General features: G+C 39.7%; 1 protein-coding gene across 2 annotated transcripts in view; it reads right to left on the bottom strand.

Moving 5' to 3' along the window:
* M1AP (meiosis 1 associated protein) overlaps positions 1-22,833 on the bottom strand; it is a 94,727-nt gene that overhangs the window by 24,892 nt on the left and 47,002 nt on the right. For both annotated transcript variants that reach the window (XR_003513289.1, XM_027554805.1), the window contains exon 5: positions 2,515-2,688. Coding sequence is in view for 1 of the 2 variants with exons in the window: in XM_027554805.1 (XP_027410606.1) it covers positions 2,515-2,688 (174 nt within the window). In the remaining variant the exon portion in view is untranslated. The remainder of the gene's footprint in view (positions 1-2,514; positions 2,689-22,833) is intronic.

Genomic DNA, 22,833 nt, shown 5'->3' with positions numbered 1-22,833 from the left:
ATCAGTTTTGTGAACAATGGGTAACTATAATATGGTCTTTATTGTGCTTGTTTAAACTCTCATGTGGGTCATACCCACCCCAGGAGAGGCCTACCTTCTTTGGACATCATTCCAACTTGTGCATGAGCATCTGGATTCCAGTGAAGATGTTTTCAGCAGTTCTACCACCATCCTAGATCTAAGTTCTACCACCCACCCTGAAGACCTGTGGATTTCCAAAAAATAATTGCAGATGGAGATAAACATTCTGGGTCTGACCCTGGTGTTGAAAGCCACGGGAAAAGAGAGGGCAAAGCAGAGAATTCTCAATATGACCATGGGCAAATGCCATGTGGCAGCAGAAGAAAGGCTGGTTGCAGGAGATTCTGGCTCTGGATGGCCCTAGCCCTCCTATTGAGAGAAGTGCCCAGCAGGATGCAGGTTGCATGGTAGGTAAGGGCCCAGGCTCTGGAGGTGACAGACCAGGGTTTGATGAATATGCTTTGGGCTGAGAGTAATCAAATGTATAAAATATAGATTTCTAATCCTAAGAGTTAAGAATGGGATTCAGAGTTGCCTGGCTTCAGATTTTGGCTTAGCTATTAATTTTCTGTGCAGCCCTGGGGGAATTTTTAATTCCTCTGAGTGTCAGTTTTCTCATCTGTAAACAGGGATAATATATTTATTGATTTTAAGACACTTTTTTTTTTCACTTAGTGTCTCTGTATGGAGAAGGCAATGGCACCCCACTCCAGTACTCTTGCCTGGAAAATTCCATGGATGGAGGAGCCAGGAAGGCTGCAGTCCATGGGGTCGCAGAGAGTCGGACACGACTGAGTGACTTCACTTTCACTTTTCACTTTCATGCATTGGAGAAGGAAATGGCAACCCACTCCAGTGTTCTTGCCTGGAGAACCCCAGGGACGGTGGAGCCTGGTGGGCTGCCGTCTATGGGGTCGCACAGAATCGCACACGACTGAAGTGACTTAGCAGCAGTGTCTCTGTATATGTCTTACAATCACCATGGACCAGGCAGACAGTCTTAACCCTTACTTACTACTCTAACCTGAAAGAACTCTCTCAGTAAGAATAAAATAATATTTCTAAGTGATAAAAAGCAATGTGTCACATTTAATTGGAATTGTTTCTCTTTCTTGGTGGTACATAAAATAATGGTATGTCTTATAATTGACACCATCTAGGCTTCCCTGGTAACTCAGACGGTAAAGAATCTGCCTGCAATGCAGGAGACCCAGGTTCTACCCCTGGGTTGGGAAGATCCCCTGGAGAAGAGAATGGCAACCCACTCCAGTATTCTTGCCTGGAGAATCCCACGGACAGAGGAGCCTGGTGGGCAACAGTTCATGCGGTTGCAAAGAGTCGGACACGACTGAGGTGACTAACACTTTCACTTTTAGATTCAATGGCATGTGATAACAGTACCTGCATCATGTTGCTGTTATGAAGATGAAATAGGATAATGCAGGGAAAGGAGTTAACACTGTTTGGGAAAAAATAGATATGAAGTGAGCAACTGGTCTTGGGCAAAGCAGGTGGAATGGAGGCCATGGGAAGATTTTACACACAAAGGAAAGACAGGAAAATCAAGAGAAGTTGTTAAAGGCATCACAGGCCCTTGACTGAAATGGGGGGGAAGGGGAGATAGATTAAGAACCCAATGGCTATCTCTATAAAGAAAGGACCAAGGTGTATCCTCCCCTTTGGGGACAGAAGTCGGTATATCTATTTTTCTCATTAAGCACACACTCCTAAAGGGGAAGACACAGTTTAGTCTTTTCCCTTTGAAGCTGTGGCTGACTGTACTGATGGGTCCATTTGCAGGTCCTGCCACCCAGGTCTTAGGCCCACCTTCAAAGGGGATGGAGACTAGAAATGGCTTTATTCCTACAATCCTGTGGGACCTGAATTAGGTATCACTGCCGGCTGGAACAGTATCCAGGACCTTGCTGGCACGCCTACAGCACTGGATTGACCTCTTGGTTTCCACAACCGCCAGAACGGACTTTGTTAACAGCGTCTAGGGCCACTAGTTGAACTCCCTGGGGCTTGTTCTATAGTTGCTTTAGTTCCCCTCAATTTGGTGTCTTCCTGTTGAGAAGATCTCTATTTAATCATTTAGTTTTGGTTCCTTTCCTCTCCTTACGGGCCCTATTCATGTTATTGAGGTACCAGCTTACCTGAAATTATGTCAATAGTATCTGCCACATCAAAAATGAAAACTTGAGAAAACATATGATCATTGTTCTCTCATGTAGTGTAGCTGATGCCCTATTACTGAGGTGTTTAAGTCTCTACACTGAAACTAACTGGCTCTTGCTGTCTGGGTTTAATCAGGTTCAGTTTCCTAATTGAAAATTAGAAGTTTAGAAATTCTCATGCTGACATTGGACAGCCTCATCCACTCCTCCTCCAGTCCCTAAACCTCAACTACTCTGTATTCTGATGACTTTCCAATCCTAATTCTAGACTAGGATAATCACTGTCTATGTAATATATCTTTTAGGGAGAGTGTACTTGAATCATCTCTGGTTCTGGAAATGTTGCTGATACTCCGTGAAGGAAGAAGAAGGTGAATATGTTCTTGATCTGTTCCGCTGTTATGCAGCCAGGCTTTGAAGAAAATCTCCATGCTGACAATATCACTGTCTATAGTCTGAAGATCAATGTCAGTTGCCAGGACAGAACTCTCTGCAGAAGAAAGGGAAACGGTAGTTACAATGTTTAATTCTTTAGTTACAAATTTTTAAAACTATAAAATATTAAAAGCACCCATTTTTGAACCTGTCAATTCTACCTCTAGATATCTAGCCTAGAGACATTCTTGGATAGTACCCAAAGAGACACATGCAAAGATGTTCAGCACAGCATTGTTGCAAAAACAAATAATCAAAGCCCCAAACAGAAAGCTATTCAAATGCCCATCAATAGGGAAATATTTAAATAAATTATGGCATAGACTATGGAGTATTATGCAGCTGTTAACAAAGTTAAATGTACTGACATGGAAAGCTAGGAGATAGTGAATAAAGAAAGTTCTAGAGCAGAGTATAGTGTGACTCATTTATATAAAAATAAAACTGTTAGCCTAAATACATACATATGTATGGAAATGCCTTTTACAGAGCTCTGGAAGTCTACTATTAAATTGTTAATGGTGGACTGGAGTAGAAATGGGGCAGAATTCTGAGATACATTCACTTTATATTATTCATACTTCTATACATTTGAATTTTATTGTATTTATGTATTTTATGTATTAAAAAACATTTTGGAATATAAAAACAGCCAAAAATAATATAGCAATTCAAGTTCAGTTCAGTTCAGTCACTCAGTCATGTGCGACTCTTTGTGACCCTATGGATCTCAGCACAGTGGGCGTCCCTGTCCATCACCAACTCCCGGAGTTTGCTCAAACTCATGTCCATCACGTCAATGATGCCCTCCAACCATCTCATCCTCTGTCATTCCCTTCTCCTCCTGCCTTCAGTCTTTCCCAGCATCAAGGTCTTTTCCAGTGAGTCAGTTCTTAGCATCAGGTGGCCAAAATATTGGAGCTTCAGCTTCAGTATGAGTCATTCCAGTGAATATTCAGGACTGATTTCCCTCAGGATGGACTGGTTGGATCTCCTTGCAGTCCAAGAGACTCTTAAGAGTCTTCTCTAATACCACAGTCCAAAAGCATCAATTCTCCAGCACTCAGCTTTCTTTATGGTCCAACTCTCATATCCACAATGCAAGTTAAATAGTTAGTTAATAAGGTCTTCAATTTTATGTTATTGTTTCACAGTGAAAATGTATTCAATTATTTCCTCTGTTATAAAACATAAATTTTAAAAGACTAAAAGAGAAAAGATGAATTATAAGCTCCACCTTCTGATACAGAATTATACAAGTTTGCCATTGGTGTATCTCACAAGTGTGATTAGCAGCCAAGAAGCCAGGGATGGGCTGGTGGAGTGTGATTTGATTCCCAATCTGAATGAATGGGACTAGGTAGGCGGGGTGATGAGACTTTGATGGTCTATTTCCTTATTTAGGCAACACTAGCTCAGGAATTGGGATCTGGATCTGGACATAAAGTTTGTCAGTAGAAGCCAAATATAAGGTGACAGAGGAAGCACAGAGAGAGGAAATGAGACAAGAGCTGGAAAGAAACTGAAGAGGAACCTGGCTTTTTTTGCCTTACCGTGAGGGACTCTCAGAAATACTTTTACAAAGGGCCTAAGAAAAGTCAGTCGCTCCAATGAATTAACTTCTATGTATGACTCATGGACCCCAAGGAGAACGCTGGTTTATTTCTAGAACGACATTCCTGAGGACAAGTCTGCAGAGGTGGCAGACTCTCCACACGGAACAAAGGGCTTCAGTCCAACGTGTTGGCACCCACACGGGGAAAGTGTGGTGAGACTTAAGTGACTTCATGTCATATTTATCGACTTATTATGTGGCTGAAAATGGGCACCAAATGCATTTCTCTTTGACCCAGTATAATTAAAACTTTACCACTGGTTGCGCTCGCCTTCTGAGGTGGACCATATTCTGCCTATGGGATGTGAATCTCTCTAAATAAACTTGCTTTCACTTAAAAAAAAAACTTCTACCATCTTCTGTGAATAGTTATGAGGATTCATTAGCTAATGAACTCATTCCATCAAGCAATAATATTAATTATGTACTACATAGAAGGTGAAATACTATATAAAGATATATGATACTCTTTACCTTAATGAATTTATAAAGCAACATTATTCTTGACCATTTCTCCTTAAACTCTCGTCTACTCCACTATGTTTTCAGGTACTACAGTGATAAATATGAAGTCATCATCAAATAAATGCTCCTCATAAGTGAGGAGAAATGTTCTTTTTAATAATGGGAAATTTATTGTGTCATAGGAAAAAGAAGAAGTAATTTTTCTGAGTCTGGACTTCAACTTGAGTAATAAGTAGGGAAATGACTGAACAGCTTCTCTTCAAAGAAGCAAAACAGTTATTAAAGTATAAGGAGGCAGATATAGAACTAAATAAATGAAGTAGAAAAAAGGATCTTAAAAAGTAGAGCAGATGATACTGCTTTGAGTTCAAACAACAGAATTTTGGAGAAGGCAAGTGTTTCTTTTTTTCTCCCCAGTGAAATGGTAAAAGATTAGAAAATTCCTACCATGGGTATGGGGACAGAGCAAAGTATCTCCCCATTAAGAATCTGGAAATAAGAAAAATAGGGGTTTCCTCAGATAGTTAAAAAATAAAGTCAATACAGAGTGACGAGGTCAATGAAAAACAGTCACTTTAAAAATAATGGCTTATAGACCAAAGTAAGATTTGGCTGGAGCCTATGGATGGTACGGGCTCATTCAAGGAATGAATGATCCATTAGAAGGAGAGAGGGTTGACCAGAAATGGAGCACGGAGAAAGGGAGGAACAGCGGCAGATGCTGGCCTCGATCAGCCAAGCATAGCTCAGAGGAGAGGGCGTGCTAGCTCAGTGAGGAGCCCCAGCGGCAGGAAGGCAGGATGCATCTGTCAAGCTTCTGCTCTTCTTGGTTATAGTGGTTATGGCCCTTCCTCTAAAATATTCTGGCCAACAACTTTAGTCTTGAGCTTGATCAGGCGAGTCTATCTCTGAGAGGATGTTGATAAGATCAACTTTCTGACCCTGTAAAGCTGAAGAAGCAAGTCTGAAACATGGCACCTCTGAAGGAAAATGCCAGTCTTCCCTGCAGACACACCGTCAATGTTGCTAAGTTCTTTCCAACTTCTTTTTGTTTTGTAATTGAAAGTTTGTACCTTTTACTCTCCCTCAGCTATTTCTCTGCTCTCCTTACTATACTTCCTGTTTATTCCCTATATCTACACCTCTGTTTCTGTTTAGTTATGTTTGTTCATTTGTTTTGTTGTTTAGAGTCTACATATAAGTGAAATCTGAAAGTATTTGTCTTTCTCATTTCACTTAGAAAATAGCTTCTACGTCCACCCACGTTGCTGCAAATGGCAAGATTGACTTCTTCTTCTTCTTCTTTTTTTTTTTTTTTTACTATGGCTGAGTAATAGTCCATAAAGAATATTCCACATCTTCTTTATCCATTCATCTATTGATGGGCACTTAGGTTTCTTTCATATCTAGGCTACTGTAAATAATGCTACAATAAACATAGGGATGCATATATCTTTTAAAATGAGTGTTTTTTCTTCAAATAAACATCCAGGAGTGGAACTGATGGATCATATGGCAGTTCTATTTTTAACTTTTTGAGGAAACTCCATATTGTTCTTCACAGTGGCTGGACCAATTTGCATTCCACTAACAGTGCATGAGAGTTCCCCTTTCTCCACATTCTTGTCAACATTTGTTATTTGTTGTCTTTTTGATGATAGCCATTCTGACAGGTGTCCAGTGATTGTGGTGATTTGCATTTCTCTGATGATTAGTGATGCTGAGCATCTTTTCATGTGCCTGTTGACAGAGCATGTCTTCTTTGGAAAAATGTCTTTTTAGGCCCCTTACCCATTTTTAAATTGGGTTGTTTGTTTTTTGATGTTGAGTTGTATAGGTTCTATGTATATTTTGAATATTAATCCTTTTTTAGATATATCATTTGCAAAAGGCAGTAGGCTGCCTTTTCTTTTTGTCAATTGTTTCCTTCACTGTGCAAAACCTTTTCGGTTTGCTGTAGTCCCATTTGTTTATTTTCACTTTGCTTCCCTTGCCCGAGTAGACATATCCCCCAAAATATTGCTAAGATTGATACTGAAGAGTTCACTGCCTGTGTTTTATTCTAGAAGTTTTATGGTTTCAGAGCTTACATTTAATATTTTAATCCATTTTGAGCTTATTTTTGTATATGGTGTGAGAGTTCTTTCCAACTTAACCTATAGGTTCTTCAGAGAGCCACTGAGTAGAGCTTCTTCCTTTGAAACAGTTCTCAGTAATCGCCAGAGAGCTATGCTTCAGGTTTGAGGGGACCGTCTCAGAAACAGTCACATTATCCAAGCTAAACAGTAATATGGAAACCAGAACACTTTAGAGGGGGAACTTCTTTTCCATATTCTCTGTCACTGGTCAAGGCATTCATTTGTTTGTGCCTGAATTATAGCAGTAGCCTCTTAGCTGCCCCATCAAACTCCATTCTTTCCCCTCTGGTACTTTTTACTACCAATTAATTTTTCTGAAACAGTTTCACCAGATCCTTCCTTTGCTAAGGAGCACATACTGCCTTTCTGCTGTCAGCTTCTTTATCCTCTTCACTCATTCTGAACCATTTGTTACTACTCATTATTCCTCAAATACTCCCATGTGCATGTGCTCAAGTGGCCAAGTCGTGTCTGACTCTTTGTGACCCTATGGACTACACAGCCCACCAGACTTCTTTGTCCATGGGATTTTCTAGGCAAGAATACTGGAGTGGGTTGCCATTTCCTTCTCCAGGGCATCTTCCCGACCCAGGGATTGAACCCATGTTTCCTGCGTTGGCAGGCAGACCTTTTTTTTTAACCACTGAGCCACCAAGGAAGCCCTTTCATACATTCCTCCTTTTTTCCACTTGTTGAGAGCCTATCAACACCCCTGCCCCTCCATCCTCCAGCTTAGTAGCTTGCATAGAGCTGAAGTTCAGCAAATGCCTATTCCTCAGCTCTTATTACTTTTTCCTGTAACTCTTCTGCTTCAACTAAATTAGTCTCCTTGCCATGTTATTTCCTTCCTTAGTGCTTTTTCAATCTATGGCCTGCAATTTCTCCAGAATTCAATTCAGACTGACTTTTTCTAGGAAGTTATTAATTATGGGCTTAATTATGGGCTTCCCAAGGTGGCACTAGTGGTAAAGAACCCACCTGCCAATGCAGGAGACATAAGAGAGGCAGGTTCGATCCCTGGGTTGGGATGATTCTCTGGAGAAGAAAATGGCAACCCACTCCAGTGTTCTTGCCTGGAGAATCCCATGGACAGAGGAGCCTGGCAGGCGGCTCCTGCCATGGTCCATATGGTCTCAGGGTTGGACACAACTGAAGCGACTTAGCATGCAGGCACATGTTTAATTATATCCTCCCTATCTGACTTTAATCAGTAGCCCCTGAGCATCTGTGGGCTTCGTTTGGTGGAATGTAGTAGAAAGACAGGGTTTGAATTGTGGCTTGAAAGTTGTTAGCTATGTTACTTTGGCACAGTGGGGAAAGCACAGCCTATTTCATAGTTACAGGATGCATAAGAAATGAGATGATTACCTATGAATGGCATATGGCAGAGCCAACAAATGGAATTTTCTTCCTTTTCTCTCATCAACAAAATGAGTTGCTCTTACAGGAAAAGAAGATACTTTCCTTTTTAAAAAGTATTTTTCCCTCTACTTGCTTATCTTGGTGACTTTCTCCTTGCCACCAACAAACATAAGAACATCAACACTTGGTATTGTGTTCTTTATAAATACAACTAAATGTACTAAACCTGGGGAATGGGGAGGAGACTTCTCAGATGACAATCAGCTCTCATACTTACTGGTGAGCAGGGTAGTCAGTGGGACTGGTCCTACTGAGGTTATGAACTAAAAGTTTACTGGAGTCAACGCGTGGCTCTCATGCACCCGCTCTGGCTCTGAGTTGTTTGGGTGTTCCTGAAGACCTGGTCTGTTGCAGAGTAGCGGTAGCCAGCATTTTCATTCAGTTTTTAGACTTACTCTGCCACCCTGTGGCCATAAGCAGTGATATCCTTCACTGAGCTAAGTTCTGGAAGAGCCACAATAATGGGAAAGACTAAGAAAACCTATGAGTGCTGAAGAATTGATGCTTTTGAACTGTGGTGTTGGAGAAGACTCTTGAGAGTCCCTTGGACTGCAAGGAGATCCAACCAGTCCATCCTAAAGGAAATCAGTCCTGAATATTCATTGGAAAGACTGATGCTGAGGCTGAAACTCCAATACTTTGGCCTCCTGATGCAAAGAACTGAGTCATTTGAAGAGACCCTGATGCTGGGAAAGATTGAAGGTGGGAGGAGAGGGGACAACAGAGGATGAGATGGTTGGATGGCATCACCGACTCAATAGACATGAATTTGAGTAAACTCCAGGAGTTGGTGATGGACAGGGAGGCCTGGCATGCTGCAGTCCATGGGATCTCAAAGAGTTGGACACGACTGAGCGACTGAACTGAACTGAAGAAAACCTAAGAGTAATAAGGTAATGCCTAAAGCAATGCTTCTCAGAAGTCAACCCTAAAATAGGGTTACAAAATTGAAATGTGTTTAAAAGGGGAGAATTTAATACTTTAACACACACCTAGAATGTCTAAAGAAGAGGCCCAGGAAAATTGTGCTCCTGGCCAGTCCTGCACAACCTCCCCATTCCCACAAAGGTCTTGACCTATATGAAAATTCTATTTCTTTCTGAATGACTATGATGTTACTTGTCCTTTGGTGTCATGGATGGGCTTCAAGGGTTCTGGGAACCCTTGAAATTGAATACAACTCAGTTTGTAAGAGCATAGGTGTATTTTGGTCGGGGTGGAGGAGATGGTTAGGTCCTTCGCTTTTATTAGATTCTCAGAAGAGCTCTGTGACCCTCAAAATGTCAAGAACTGCTACAGAAACTATGTAATCATGGTACCTTAGCTTTCTGGGTCAGTTTACAATCAGTGCTATCTACTCTGTGAATACAGGAGTGGCTTTAGGATGCTAACAACTAGGATAAGTAATCAGAGCAGACAGTTTGCTCAGGAATAACTGTTCATGTTCATTCAACCACAGTTTTTAAGTCAATAACTGCAAGGGGATAGTCTCTAACACATCACAATGTTAGGGGCAGTCCAGCTTGTCTTTCTGAACTTATAAGCCTCATTTGTGGTGGTAATGATTGAGCCCTGGGAAAAAGGAAAAGCCTGTTGAAAGGAGGTGGTGGGGTTAAGGCAGTGTGTCCTCTGTAGAGAAGTGAGCATAGCACTGACCAAGTGGTGATCATCTTCTTAGGATCCCTGTCTATTAGAGGGGTTAAAACATCAGTAGAAGTGTAATGAGACAGAGAAAATTCATTTCTCGGAACTAGTCTCAGGGAGAATACTACTGCCATTCATTCATTCATTCACTTATTTAATTTGTCATTCAAATGATTATTAGTACCTTCCATGAGCTAGGCACTGCTTGGGGTCAACAATGAAAGAGACAAATTCTTTGCTTTTATGGTGTTCCATTCTAGTGGGAGAACAGACAATAACAAACACACAAAATGGAAAGCAATTACAGATAATAATGGGTAACTTGGAAGAAAAATAAATCAGGATATTTGTGTGTGTCTGTGAACTTTTCTCTTGGTTGGCCAGGGAAGAAGCATGCTCTAAGAAGATAACAGCTGAGCAGAGACTTGAACCAAGTGAAGGAGGGAGTCATGAAAACATCTATGGAAAGACTGTTCCTTACAGAGGAGTCAGCAAGGTCAAAGGTCTTAAAGTGAGAATGACCTTGGTATATTGGAGGACTAGCAAGAAGGCTAAAGCAGAAAAAGGGAGGAAGTGAGGACAGGCAGGTAAGCAGCTGAGGTGAAGGATGAGATCTCCTCAAAGGAACACACTCATGTAACAACAGGTAGTCACTACACCTGTTTCTAAGAAGGGTGGGTTCCATTATTGCAAGCCTTGACTCTGCTTAGGGAAGAAGTGTGCAAGACTGGGGCAGAAGAGAACCCGTACTCCTTTCCCTTTACTTCTTTATAGCTCTTGGCTCCTAAACAATTGTTGAATTAGTATTCTAAAGACACTTGTTTGAAGGTGTGCCAAACTGCTAGCTTGTGTGAGATACCCATGTCTCAGTCCAGGCTTCCCACACATACTTTCCTGTCCTGTGGTAGTAATGGGCAGTGTTCGAAAAATGAGAGAGGAATCTGGGAGTCCCGTAAGCAGAACTCAAGCAGAGACCCCTCAGCTTGTAGTGGACATGCCTCTTTTCCAGCCCTAGTCAGTTACCCAGAGAGTTTTACAATGGAAGGTCAAGCTGGTGCAGCCTAAGGTGGGCTAAAATAAAAAGGAGGCTCGAGTGTTAACTAAAGAATGTAATACTAATGATTCACAATGGATGAGTTACATTATTAGAGATAAAATAGGGACGTATGGGCATCTCTAGCTCTGAGACATGCCTTAATATAATTCCCAATGTAAAATTTCAGCCCTTAGTAAGTAGATGAATTAGAAAAAAGAAATGTTTCCAGAGCAATTACTTTGGCTGGGAGAGCAATCTTTTCAGAATTGTTCCTAAGGGTGCAGAAGCCTGTGACTGGTTGTAGGGACTTCCCAATGGGAGAAGCTGCATGGGATCCTCACACATCTGGAGCCGTGGGAGCAACACCCCGTGACAGGAGTTGACAATATTCCCTGCCATCCAATCCTCTTTTTTTTTTTTCCCGAGCCACATGGCTTTCTAGTTCCTGACCAGAAGTCAGGAAGCACAGAGTCCCATCCAATCCTGCTTTGAGATGCCTGACTTGCCCTGCCCTGGCCAGCCCCAGTAGAGAGATCTTGTAGATGCAATAAAGAGGGTCTTGGTTATAGACGGGTATCTGCATGCCTGTGGATACCAGATGTAGCACCTTACCCACCTCTATAGACCTAGCATTAGCACAGGGTCTGGAATACAACAGGGAGCTCGGCAAATGCTTCACTGCACAAATAATCATGGCCAATATGCTCCTAACTTCCTCGTGATCTTAGACCACTTCTCTCTAAGTTCAATTTCTTCATCTATAAAGTGGATGATGATAACACCTAGGCTTAGGGTTCATTTAAGTATCAAATGATGATACTGGAAAGCACTTTGTAGACTTAAAAGCATAACTAAACTATAAAGGCTGAAACAGCAGAAAGCTGCCTCCCAGCTGTCTGCACATGAACATTTAGTTACATTTCTTTCCTCTTTTCTTGGTGACATTTTTGTCTTCAATAATCATATTATATCATACTTATATGATTCAATTTGTAAGAAAACATATTTTATCTTTGGGTCTCAATTAGCTCTATTTTCATTTTACTGAGAAAAAAATTACGACTCACATGCAAAAGGGGTTGATCACTACTGACTGAGACATACCAAGATCTAAAGCACAGTTTGACTTGGGAAACACAAGACTTAGAAGGTATTTAAAAAAAGAATTCCTTTTCTGCACAAATTTACGTATTCTATAAACTAAAAGCATTTAATGTAAATTGCAATGCAAATTAGAAAAGTGGATTGGGAAGAAGTGTTTTCAAAGGCACTGCGGTGCTGGAGGAGAGCAGGGGAATGGTTATTTAGGAAAAGGAGGAAGTGGGATTAAGATGACATTAAATCTATTGATGTGGCCCTGATGCCAATGCAGTAGACACGAGATTGATCTCTGGGTTGGGAAGATCCCCTGGAGAAGGAAATGGTATGGCCCTGAGAACTCAGACCAAGGAGCTTTGCCTTCTTAATGCCCAAGCAAGCTAAGAGAAAGATCTACTCTGAGGTGAAAATAAAAGTTGGAGGAACCAAGAAAGACTGTAAGACTTACTGGGGACTTAGGTTAAGTCAGGAAATGTTTTTAAAAAAAGGGACAGAAACTACAAAAAGTCCTAAAACATATCCCAAACAACAGCAATAAAAATCTAAATAACAGTTTTGTAATCCTCTATACATGTATGCATTTTTACATTATTAGAGGTATATCTTCAGGGTATTAGATTTTTAGAAGTGAGAGTCGTGAGTCAAAGAAAATGCCTAAAAAAAAAAAAAGCAAACGCCTAAGTAGTTTTGTTAGATACTGCCAATTATTGTTCAATGGCTAAGTCGTGCGTGTCCAGCTGTTTGTGATTCCATGGACTGCAGCATGTCAGGCTTCCCTGTCCTTCACTATCTCCCAGAGTTTGCTCAAACTCATGTCCATTGTGTCTATGATGCCATCCAACCATCTCATCCTCTGTTGCCCCCTTCTCCTCCTGCCCTCAATCTTTCCCAGCATCAGAGTTTTTTCCAATGGGTTGTACCATTGTATAGTCTACCAGCATTGAATGAAAATGTAGCGTCACCAACAGAATGTGTTGTCATACTTTTTTTGTTGTTGTTGTCATACTTTTTAACTTTTGTCCATTTAAAGGTGGGAAATGGTATGTTGGTATAGTCTTAGTTTTCATTTCTGTAGTCAAGGCTATGGTTTTTCCTGTGGTCATGTATGGATGTGAGAGTTGGACTGTGAAGAAGGCTGAGCACCAAAGAATTGATGCTTTTGTTTTTTTTTTCTTTTTTGAATTGATGCTTTTGAACTGTGGTGTTGGAGAAGACTCTTGAGAGTTCCTTGGACTGCAAGGAGATCCAACCAGTCCATTCTGAAGGAGATCAGCCCTGGGATTTCTTTGGAAGGAATGATGTTGAAGCTGAAACTCCAGTATTTTGGCCACCTCATGCGAAGAGTTGACTCATTGGAAAAGACTCTGATGCTGGGAGGGATTGGGGGCAGGAGGAGAAGGGGACGACAGAGGATGAGATGGCTGGATGGCATCACCGGCTCGATGGACGTGAGTGTGAGTGAACTCCGGGAGTTGGTGATGGACAGGGAGGCCTGGCGTGCTGTGATTCATGGGGTCGCAAAGAGTCGGACACGACTGAGTGACTGAACTGAACTGAACTGAATTATGATTGAAGTTGAGCATATTTTTATGTGTTTAAGCATCATTAAAAATTTTTTTATTAATTAAAAAATTATCTGTATATGTCTTTTGTTCATTTTTCTATAGGGTTTTTGGTCTCCCCCCACCCTTGATTTTTAAGTATTCTTTATATATTAGAGATATTTGTCCTTTTCCCCCCAAGATATAAATTACAAATACTTTCTCCTAGTTTTTCAGTTGTCTTTTTAAAATAACTGATTAATTAATTTTTTGTTTTTGGCTGCATTGGGTCTTTGTTGCTTTTCCTGGCTTTCTCCAGCTGTGTGGAGCAGGGGCTACTCTTTGCCGTGGAGCACAGGCTCTATGGCGCATAGGTTTCAGTAGTTGTGTCTCAAGGGCTCAGTAGTTGTGGCTTGTGGGCTCTAGAGCGTGGGCTTAGAAGTTGTGGCGCACAGGCTGAGCTGCTCCAAGGCATGTGGAATCTTCCTAGACCAGGGACTGAACCCATGTCCCCTGCATTGGCAAGCGGATTCTTACCCATTACGCCACCAGGAAAGTCCCAGTTGTCTTTTCAATTTTGTTTATGGTGATCTTTGCCATGCCTAAAGATTTTAATTTTTACATAGTGAATTTTTATGTAGTTAAATAAATTATTGTACCTGGATTTTGAGTCATAGGTAGAAAATCTTTCCCTATGCTGTGATTATAAAGAAATTCACCAGGGTTTTCTTTACCGACTTTTAAAATATCATTCTTAACATTAATGTCCCTGGTCCATTTAGAATATTTTCTAGATAGCTAACCACTTGTCCCAGACCACTTTTTGAACCATCTGTGCTCTAGTGATTTGTCATCTTCATCCTATACTAAATTTATATATGTACTTGTGTCTATTTTTGACTGCAATCAATCTTTTTTTTTTTTTTACCCATTGGAATGGTTTTCAGTTTTATTGGAAGTCCCTTTGGGGAATCAGTCTTTGTACTGTGCTAACTATGCTCTAGTGTTGGGTATACGATAGGTGTGATTTCAGGTAGAGAAGTAGCCAGACTGTACTAAGACTGAGTGGGAGCAGTCAAGTCATCTGCCAAGTAAAGCAGGGCTGTGTTTATTTCTGAGTGTCAGTGGATGCGGGGGAAAGAACAGGAGGAAAGAAGGGTTGGAATTTAATCAGAATAAGTTAAGTCATAATTTCCTAAATATAGAGAGAGATGACGAAGAACTTGACCCTATTAATCTAAATAGAAGATGGAAGAGGAGGTAAAAAGAAGGAACCAAACTGCTGAGAGTGATAAGGGTCTTCCAATCTAATACCTGACGAACTCATCTTCCTGTCAATAACAGCTTTAAACTCTGGATAATATTAGAAGACAAAACAAAATAACTACCTGAGGTCTCTTGAGACTGAACAAAGATAGATTTGTGAGAAGAGTTGAAACTTACAATAAGTGATCAGCAAGAAATGAGTTTCCCATTTTTTTGTACCTCTGTCTTACAGGGAGCCTCCATCACAGCAGTGTGGGGTCAACTAAAGCTTCAGTGCCAAGGCCTCTGTCTTTCACTAGCATTACCAGGAGAAGCAGCCTGGCGCAACCAGAGCCTCTGGTGAGTGAGAAAGAAATCTACAGAGGGAGAAAGCCAGGGTCAGAGAGTCCAGATACCTCGGTGACCCCAGGTGGGGCAATCTGAAAGCAGTGCCTAGTTTAAGCTTAAAGAATGAAACTGAGATTTGAGTGAGGGGCCTACTGCAGGTCATGAAATGTTGCAGTTTGAGTCTAACAAAGCTAACTGCTAAAACAAACACTTTTCAGGGTAATATAATAGATTCCAGAGTCTATACAACATACAGAAAAGACAATCCAAGTGTTTTTGGCATACAAAGAATCAGAAATGTGACCCAATTTCAGAGGAAAATAGAGTCAAACTCAAGATGACAAAGATGTTAGAGTTATCAGACAAGGACTTTAAAGCAGCAAAATTAAAATTATGGTCATAAGGAATGGAAAATATGTTCAATATGAATGAAAAGATAGGAAATATCAATGGAGAAATAGAAAATATCAAAAAGTACCAAATGGAAATTTTAGAACTGAAAAGTATACTATCTGAAACGAAAACTCCCCACATGAGCCTAATGGCAGAAGGGAGATGAGAGATGAGAATCAGTGAATTTAAAGACAGATCAACAGAGATTATCTGATTTGAAGAAGAGAAAGAAAAGAGTTTGGACAAAATGAAACAAACAAGCAGAAAACCACAGAGCTTTAGGGAACTGTGGAACAATTTTAAAAGGTTTAACATGTGGGTAATTGGAGTATCAGAGGAGTGAGGAGAGGGAATGAGACAGAAAAGAAAAATTTGAAGAAATAACGGTTACAAATTTCTCAAATTGGATTAAGGATATAAAGTTACAGATTAAAGAAGCTCAGTTAACCCAAACAAGAAATCTGTGCCCATTCACATCATTATAAAACTGCTTAAAAACACACATAAAGAGAAAATTCTTGAAAGCATCCAGAGAATCGATCCTTTACATAAAGTAGAAGGTGATTTAAGGACTGTGACTTTTATTGAGCAACCCTGGAAAGCAGGAAGACAATGGAGCAATATCTTTAATGTGCTGAAAGAAAAAAGAATCCTGTCAACCCTTAAGTCTGTGTATAATAAAAACTTCCTTCAAGAATGAAAGTGAAATTTACATTTTCAAATAACAGCTAAGAGCAGTTGTCATGACCAGAAACAAGCTACAGGAAGTATTAAAGTTCTTTGACCTGAAGGAAATGATACCTAAGGGAAAGCTGGATCTTTAGGAATAAGTGAAGAACACTGGAAACAGTAAATATAAAAACTATTTTTCTCTCAGTTTCTATAATATACACATGGTTGTTTAAAGCAAAAACTTATAATATTGCCTTGTGAAGTTTATAATGTAGATTTAACACACATGACAACTGTAACAAAAAGACAATGTGTATATGTGTGTGTATGCAGGGGGATAAATGGACCCACATAGTTGCAAAGTTTGTTTAATATCCATGACATAGTACTGTATTAATTCTAAGTAGGCTGTAAACAAGTTAAAATATATTTTAATCCCCACAAGGTTTCTATTTTATGAGGTACTGTAATCTTGAGGTTTCTGCATTTTATGTGAAGTGTACTATATTGACTCTAAGTAGACTTTCAAAAGTTAAGAATGTATAATGTAATCCCTACAGAAGCCACTAAAAGTAATGCAAGGAAATATAGCTAAATTATAATAGATAAGACTGAATTCTGAATATGTTTGCTAATCCAGAAGAAAGCAGGAAAACAGGGAAAAGATGAACAAAAACCAGAGAGGACAAACAAAAAAATAAAATGACAGACAGACCTAAATCCAACAATGTCAATATTTATGGTAAATGTTAATGGAGTGTACACCCCCAAAAAAAAAAGCAGAGAATAGCATAATAGGTAGAAAGCAAGACCCAATTATTTTCTGTCTATAAAAGATAAACTTTAAGTATAAAGACACAAACGGGTTGAAAGTAAGTGGATGGAAAAAGATTAACCATAAATATGGTAAGACTCATGAAAACTAAAAACATATGCCCACACAAAGATATGTGTACAGATATTTTGTAGAAACTTTAGTAACTACAGTCAAAAACTAGAAACAACTGAACATCCATTAACAGGAAAATGGTTAAACAATATGTGGCATAATCATATAATGCTGCTTAGAAATAAAAAGAAACTAATAACTACTTGTTGATATAAACAACGTAAATGAATCTCAAAATCTAATGAAAAAGTCAGACAAAAGATTGTATCCCATTTATATGATCCTATTTATAGCAAATACAAACTAATCTACAGACAAAAACCAGATCAGCGGTATACATGAGGGATGGAGTGTAAAGGGGCAAGAAGAATCTTTTGGGGTTGATGGAAGTGTTCTGTATCTTGATTGTGGTGATGATTTGTGGGCATACACAGATGTCAAAACTCACTGGCTTGTACAGTTTGGATGAAATTTGTGCTGTGCTTAGTCGCTCAGTCGTGTCCAACTCTTTGCCACCCCATGGAATGTAGCCTGCCACGCTCCTCTGTCCATGAGGATTCTCCAGGCGAGAATACTGGAGTGGGTTGCCATGCCCTCCTCCAGGGGATCTTCTCAATACACGGATCGAACCCAGGTCTCCTGCATTGCAGGCTGATTCTTTACATCTGAGCTACCAGGGAAGTCCATGAATACTGAAGTGGGTAGTCTATCCCTTCTCCAGGGGATCTTCCCAACCCAGGAATTGAACCAGAGTCTCCTGCATTGCAGGTGGATTCTTTACCATCTGAGCTACTGGAGAAGTGGGAATGAAACTTTTAGTGTGCAAATTATTCTTCAAAAGAGGTAAGGAAAAAATTAAAAGACCTAATTTTCAAATAACTTTAGGTTTTCTACTGAGCTCTAAAAAAATTCTTCAATTTTTAAGAAGAGAAGAGGTGTCATTTTTCTGAGGCCATGCCTCCTGTTAATAAATGTCTCTGTGTTAAAAATCTTTAGATAGTAAAAGAACAGTGGTTCTAATTTAGTCTTAATGCCACAGGGAAATGACTTCAATATAATTTTCAAAGACAAATTCAACAGATTGCTGCATTTTCTGATGTATTTTTAAGGATACCGAAAAGAGAAAAAAATCAGTAAGTAGAATTCTGACAACTGTACTGAAGCATGAATCATAGAAAAGTTTTTTTTTTTCTTCTGGAATCCTTTAGGAAGCAATGAATCTTTATGTTATATGTTTGGGCTGTTAACATTTGGTGTTTCCTGAGAACACATATGGATAAAATAGCTTGACATCAATCCCTGGCAAAGACTAGGAGGAAATACTAAACAGATGGTTTGTGAGCACTTAGAAAAGAAACCTGATATTCTTGTGGTTCCAAGGCTGAGAAATGGAGGCCGGTTGACAGCATCATTAAGATGATTTGTAACTGGTTGAAAGACTTACATACCCAAAGAATGCTTACATACCCAGACTGCTGTTAACATGGATGACACCCTCTGGATGCCAAAATGCATTGATCACAGTGGCTGTTTTAGTCTTGTCGTATTGATTACTTAGTCATTCTTTGGAAAGCTACTATAAAAATTTTATTACATGCAAATGAATATAGGCACCACATATTTAAGCTATGAAGCATAACAGCAAAATGAACACTCATGAAGCCTTTAACTTAAGATGTCGATCAACAATGCTAGTAAGGTATCTATATGCTTTGCTCTGATCTTCTCTAAGGGAAACACTGCTATGCTGAATTTTTAAAAATCTTATCTTTCCTTTTAAAGCTAGTTTTATTAAATACTTTATGATTTTAGTTTTGCTTGAGCTTTATAAAGACGTGTCTTATTGTCTACATTCTTGGTTATCTGCTTTTTTCCTCAGTATTGAAAAGATCTGTCAACACTGTTGTAGGTAGCTGTGGTTCGTTCATTTCCATAACTGTATGATATTCTACTTTGTGAATATATGTTGTAATGGTAAAAGAATCTGCCTGCCAATGCAGGAGGCATAGGTTTGATCCCCTGATCGAGAAGATACCCTGGAGAAGGGAATGGCAACCCACTCTAGTATTCTTACCTGGTAAATCCCATGGACAGACAGCCTGGCAGGCTACAGTCCACGGAGTTGCAGAGTCAGACACCACTGAGCAACTGAGCATGCACACACATTTATTCATGAGTCATTCAACGGACATTTGAGTACTCTAATTTTTGGCTTTTTAAATAATGTCAATATTCATGTTCTTGTACATGTCTTCAACTGCACATTTATAAAAAGTTTTTCTGGAGACATTCTCCTAGGGATGGAACTGCTAGGTTGTAGGGTATTATGGATGTTACTTTATAACAAAATGACAATTTGTGAAACAATTACATTTTTCCTGTCAGTATATAAGAGTTTCCATGCTCTGCTATTGCTAACACTCTTGTGAGACTTGTTAATTTTTTGCAATCTAGTGGGTATAAGATGGGATATCATTGTTTTAATTCGTGTTTCCCTGGTTATTAATGATGGTGAGAATTTTTCTTATGTTTATTTTTCATGAGATTTCCTCTTCTGTGACATACTTGTTCAGACTTTGTTTATTTAAAAATTAGATAGTCTTTTTTTAAAAAATCAAGTTTCAGGCATTCCGTATTCTAGATACCAACTCATTATTGGTCATATGAGTTATAAATATAGTTATGACATGTCATTATTTTCTTTATGGTGTTTCTGATGAATAGAAATTCTTAATTTTGAAGTAATCAAATACCATAAAATATCAATCTTTTACTTTATGCTTAGCAAATTTATTCTTCCTCCTCCCTAACTTCGGTGATAAAATTTTCTCCTGTATTTTCCTGCAAATTTTTCAAGTTTTAACTTTCATATTTAAGTCTTTAATCTATTTAAAATATAGTGTTGTAAATGGAGCCTGGTAGGCTGCAGTCCATGGGGTCGCGAAGAGTTGGACACGACTGAGCGACTTCACTTTCACTTTTCACTTTCATACATTGGAGAAGGAAATGGCAACCCACTCCAGTGTTCTTGCCTGGAGAATCCCAGGGACAGGGGAGCCTGGTGGGCTGCTGTCTATGGGGTCGCACAGAGTCGGACATGACTGAAGTGACTTAGCAGAAGCAGCAGGGATCAAATTTCATTTTTTCCCATATGGAATGTTTATAGTTTCAGTATAATTTAATGACTAGATCCATTCTTTCTTATTGCTTTGTCATGTCAACTTAGCCACATATTGTTTTCATATAATGTGGCTGTCTGTTTTTGGGTTCTCTCATCTGTTCTAAACTGGACATTTGTCTTTCCCTGTAGAAATACAACACTATCTTAATTAGAACAGCCTTATATTAATAATCATCTTAATATCAGGCAAGGGAAACCTTTAGCTTTAATATTTATCTTCAGTTCAGTTCAGTCGCTCAGTCGTGTCCGACTCTTTGTAATCCTATGAACTGCAGCATGCCAGGACTCTCTGTCCATCACCAATTCCCAGAGTTTACTCAAACTCATGTCTATTGAGTCAGTGATGGCATCTAACCATCTCATCCTCTGTCGTCCCCTTCTCCTTCTGCCCTCAATCTTTCCCAGCATCAGGGTCTTTTCAAATGAGTCAGCTCTTCGCATCAGGTGGCCAAAGTATTGGAGTTTCAGCTTCAACATCAGTTCTTCCAATGAACACCCAGGACTGATCTCCTTTAGGATGGAGTGGTTGGATCTCCTTGCATTCCAAGGGACTCACAAGAGTCTTCTCCAACACCACAGTTCAAAAGCATCAATTCTTCAGTGCTCAGCTTTCTTTATAATCCAACTCTCACATCCATACACGACCACTGGAAAAACCATAGCCTTGACTAGACAGACCTTTGTTGGCAAAGTAATGTTTCTGCTTTTTAATATGCTATCTAGGTTGGTCATAACTTTTCTTCCAAGGAGTAAATGTCTTTTAATTTCATGGCTGCAATCACCATCTGCAGTGATTTTGGAGCCCCCCAAATTAAGTCAGCCACTGTTTCCCCTGTTTCCCCAACTATTTGTCATGAAGTGATGGGTCCGAATGCCACCATCTTTGTTTTCTGAACATTGAGCTTTAAGCCAACTTTTTCACTCTCCTCTTTCATTTTCATCAAGAGGCTTTTTAGTTCCTCTTCACTTTCTGCCATAAGGGTGGTGTCATCTGCATATCTGAGGTTATTGATATTTCTCCCGGCAATCTTGATTCCAGCTTGTGCTTCTTCCAGCCCAGCATTTCTCATGATGTCTCTGCATATAAGTTAAATAAACAGGGTGACAATATACAGCCTTGATGTACTCCTTTTCCTATTTGGAACCAGTCTGTTGTTCTGTGTCTGGTTCTAACTGTTGCTTCCTGACCTGCATACAGGTTTCTCAAGAGGCAGGTCAGGTGGTCTGGTATTCCCATCTCTTGAAGAATCTTCCACAGTTTATTGTGATCCACACAGTCAAAGGCTTTGGCATAGTCAATAAAGCAGAAATAGATGTTTTTCTGGAACTCTCTTGCTTTTTTGAAGATCCAGCGGATATTGGCAATTTGATCTCTGGTTCCTCTGCCTTTTCTAAAATCAGCTTGAACATCTGGAAGTTCACGTTTCACGTATTGCTGAAGCCTGGCTTGGAGAATTTTGAGCATTACTTTACTAGCGTGTGAGATGAGTGCAATTGTGCGGTAGTTTGAACATCCTTTGTCATTGCCTTTCTTTGGGATTGGAATGAAGACTGACCTTTTCCAGTCCTGTGGCCACTGCTGAGTTTTCCAAATTTGCTGGCATATTGAGTGCAGCACTTCCATAGCATCATCTTTTAGGATTTGAAATAGCTCAACTGGAATTCCATCACCTTTTAAATATATATATTAGGATTAGCTTGTAAGTTCATCAAAAAATTCTGATAGCATTTTGATTGGAATTGCATTGATAGGTCAATTTGGGGAGAACTGAATCCTTATGATATTGAATGTTTCTATCCATTAACATGCTCCACTTAGTTATATCTTCTTTAAGGTGCCATCAGTAAAGCTTTCAACTTTTCCCAATAACTATTCTATGCATCTTTTGTTAAACTTTATTTCTAAATACTTTATTCTTTTATTCTTGTAAAAGGTATTTATTTAAAAATGGAAGTCTAAGAGTTTGTTTCTAATTATAGAAATGCTACCGACTTTGTATGTTTGTCTTACATCTGGGCTTCCGCACTGGCTCAGACGGTGAAGAACCACCTGCAGTGCGAAAGACTTGGATTCGATCCCTGGGTTGGGAAGATCCCCTGGAGGAGGGCATGGCAACCCACTCCAGTATTTTTACCTGGAGAATCCTCAGGGAGCCTGGCGAGCTATAGTCCATGGGTATGTCCAACCACCTTGTTACACTCTTACTAATTTTTCCATAGAATCTTTTGGTTATTAACGTAGCCAATTAAGTATGTTTCAGACAAAAATAGTTTTGTCTCTTTCTTTCCAATCTTCACATTTTTTTAGTATTTTTCTTATTTTGCTAGTCTATGACAACTGCATGTGTGTGTGCTACGTCGCTTTAGTTGTGTCCAACTGTGCACTATAGCCTGCCAGGCTCCTCTGTCCATGGGATTCTCCAGGCAGGACTCCTGGAATGGGCTGCCATACCCTTCTCCAGGGGATCTTCCCTACTCAGGGATTGAACACGTCTCTACGTCTCATGCATTGG

The sequence above is a fragment of the Bos indicus x Bos taurus genome, chromosome 11 (genome assembly GCF_003369695.1).
Source record: "Bos indicus x Bos taurus breed Angus x Brahman F1 hybrid chromosome 11, Bos_hybrid_MaternalHap_v2.0, whole genome shotgun sequence".
Lineage (NCBI taxonomy): Eukaryota > Metazoa > Chordata > Mammalia > Artiodactyla > Bovidae > Bos > Bos indicus x Bos taurus.
The sequence above is the reverse complement of the archived record's forward strand: the minus strand, read 5'-3'. Positions and strand labels throughout refer to the sequence as shown.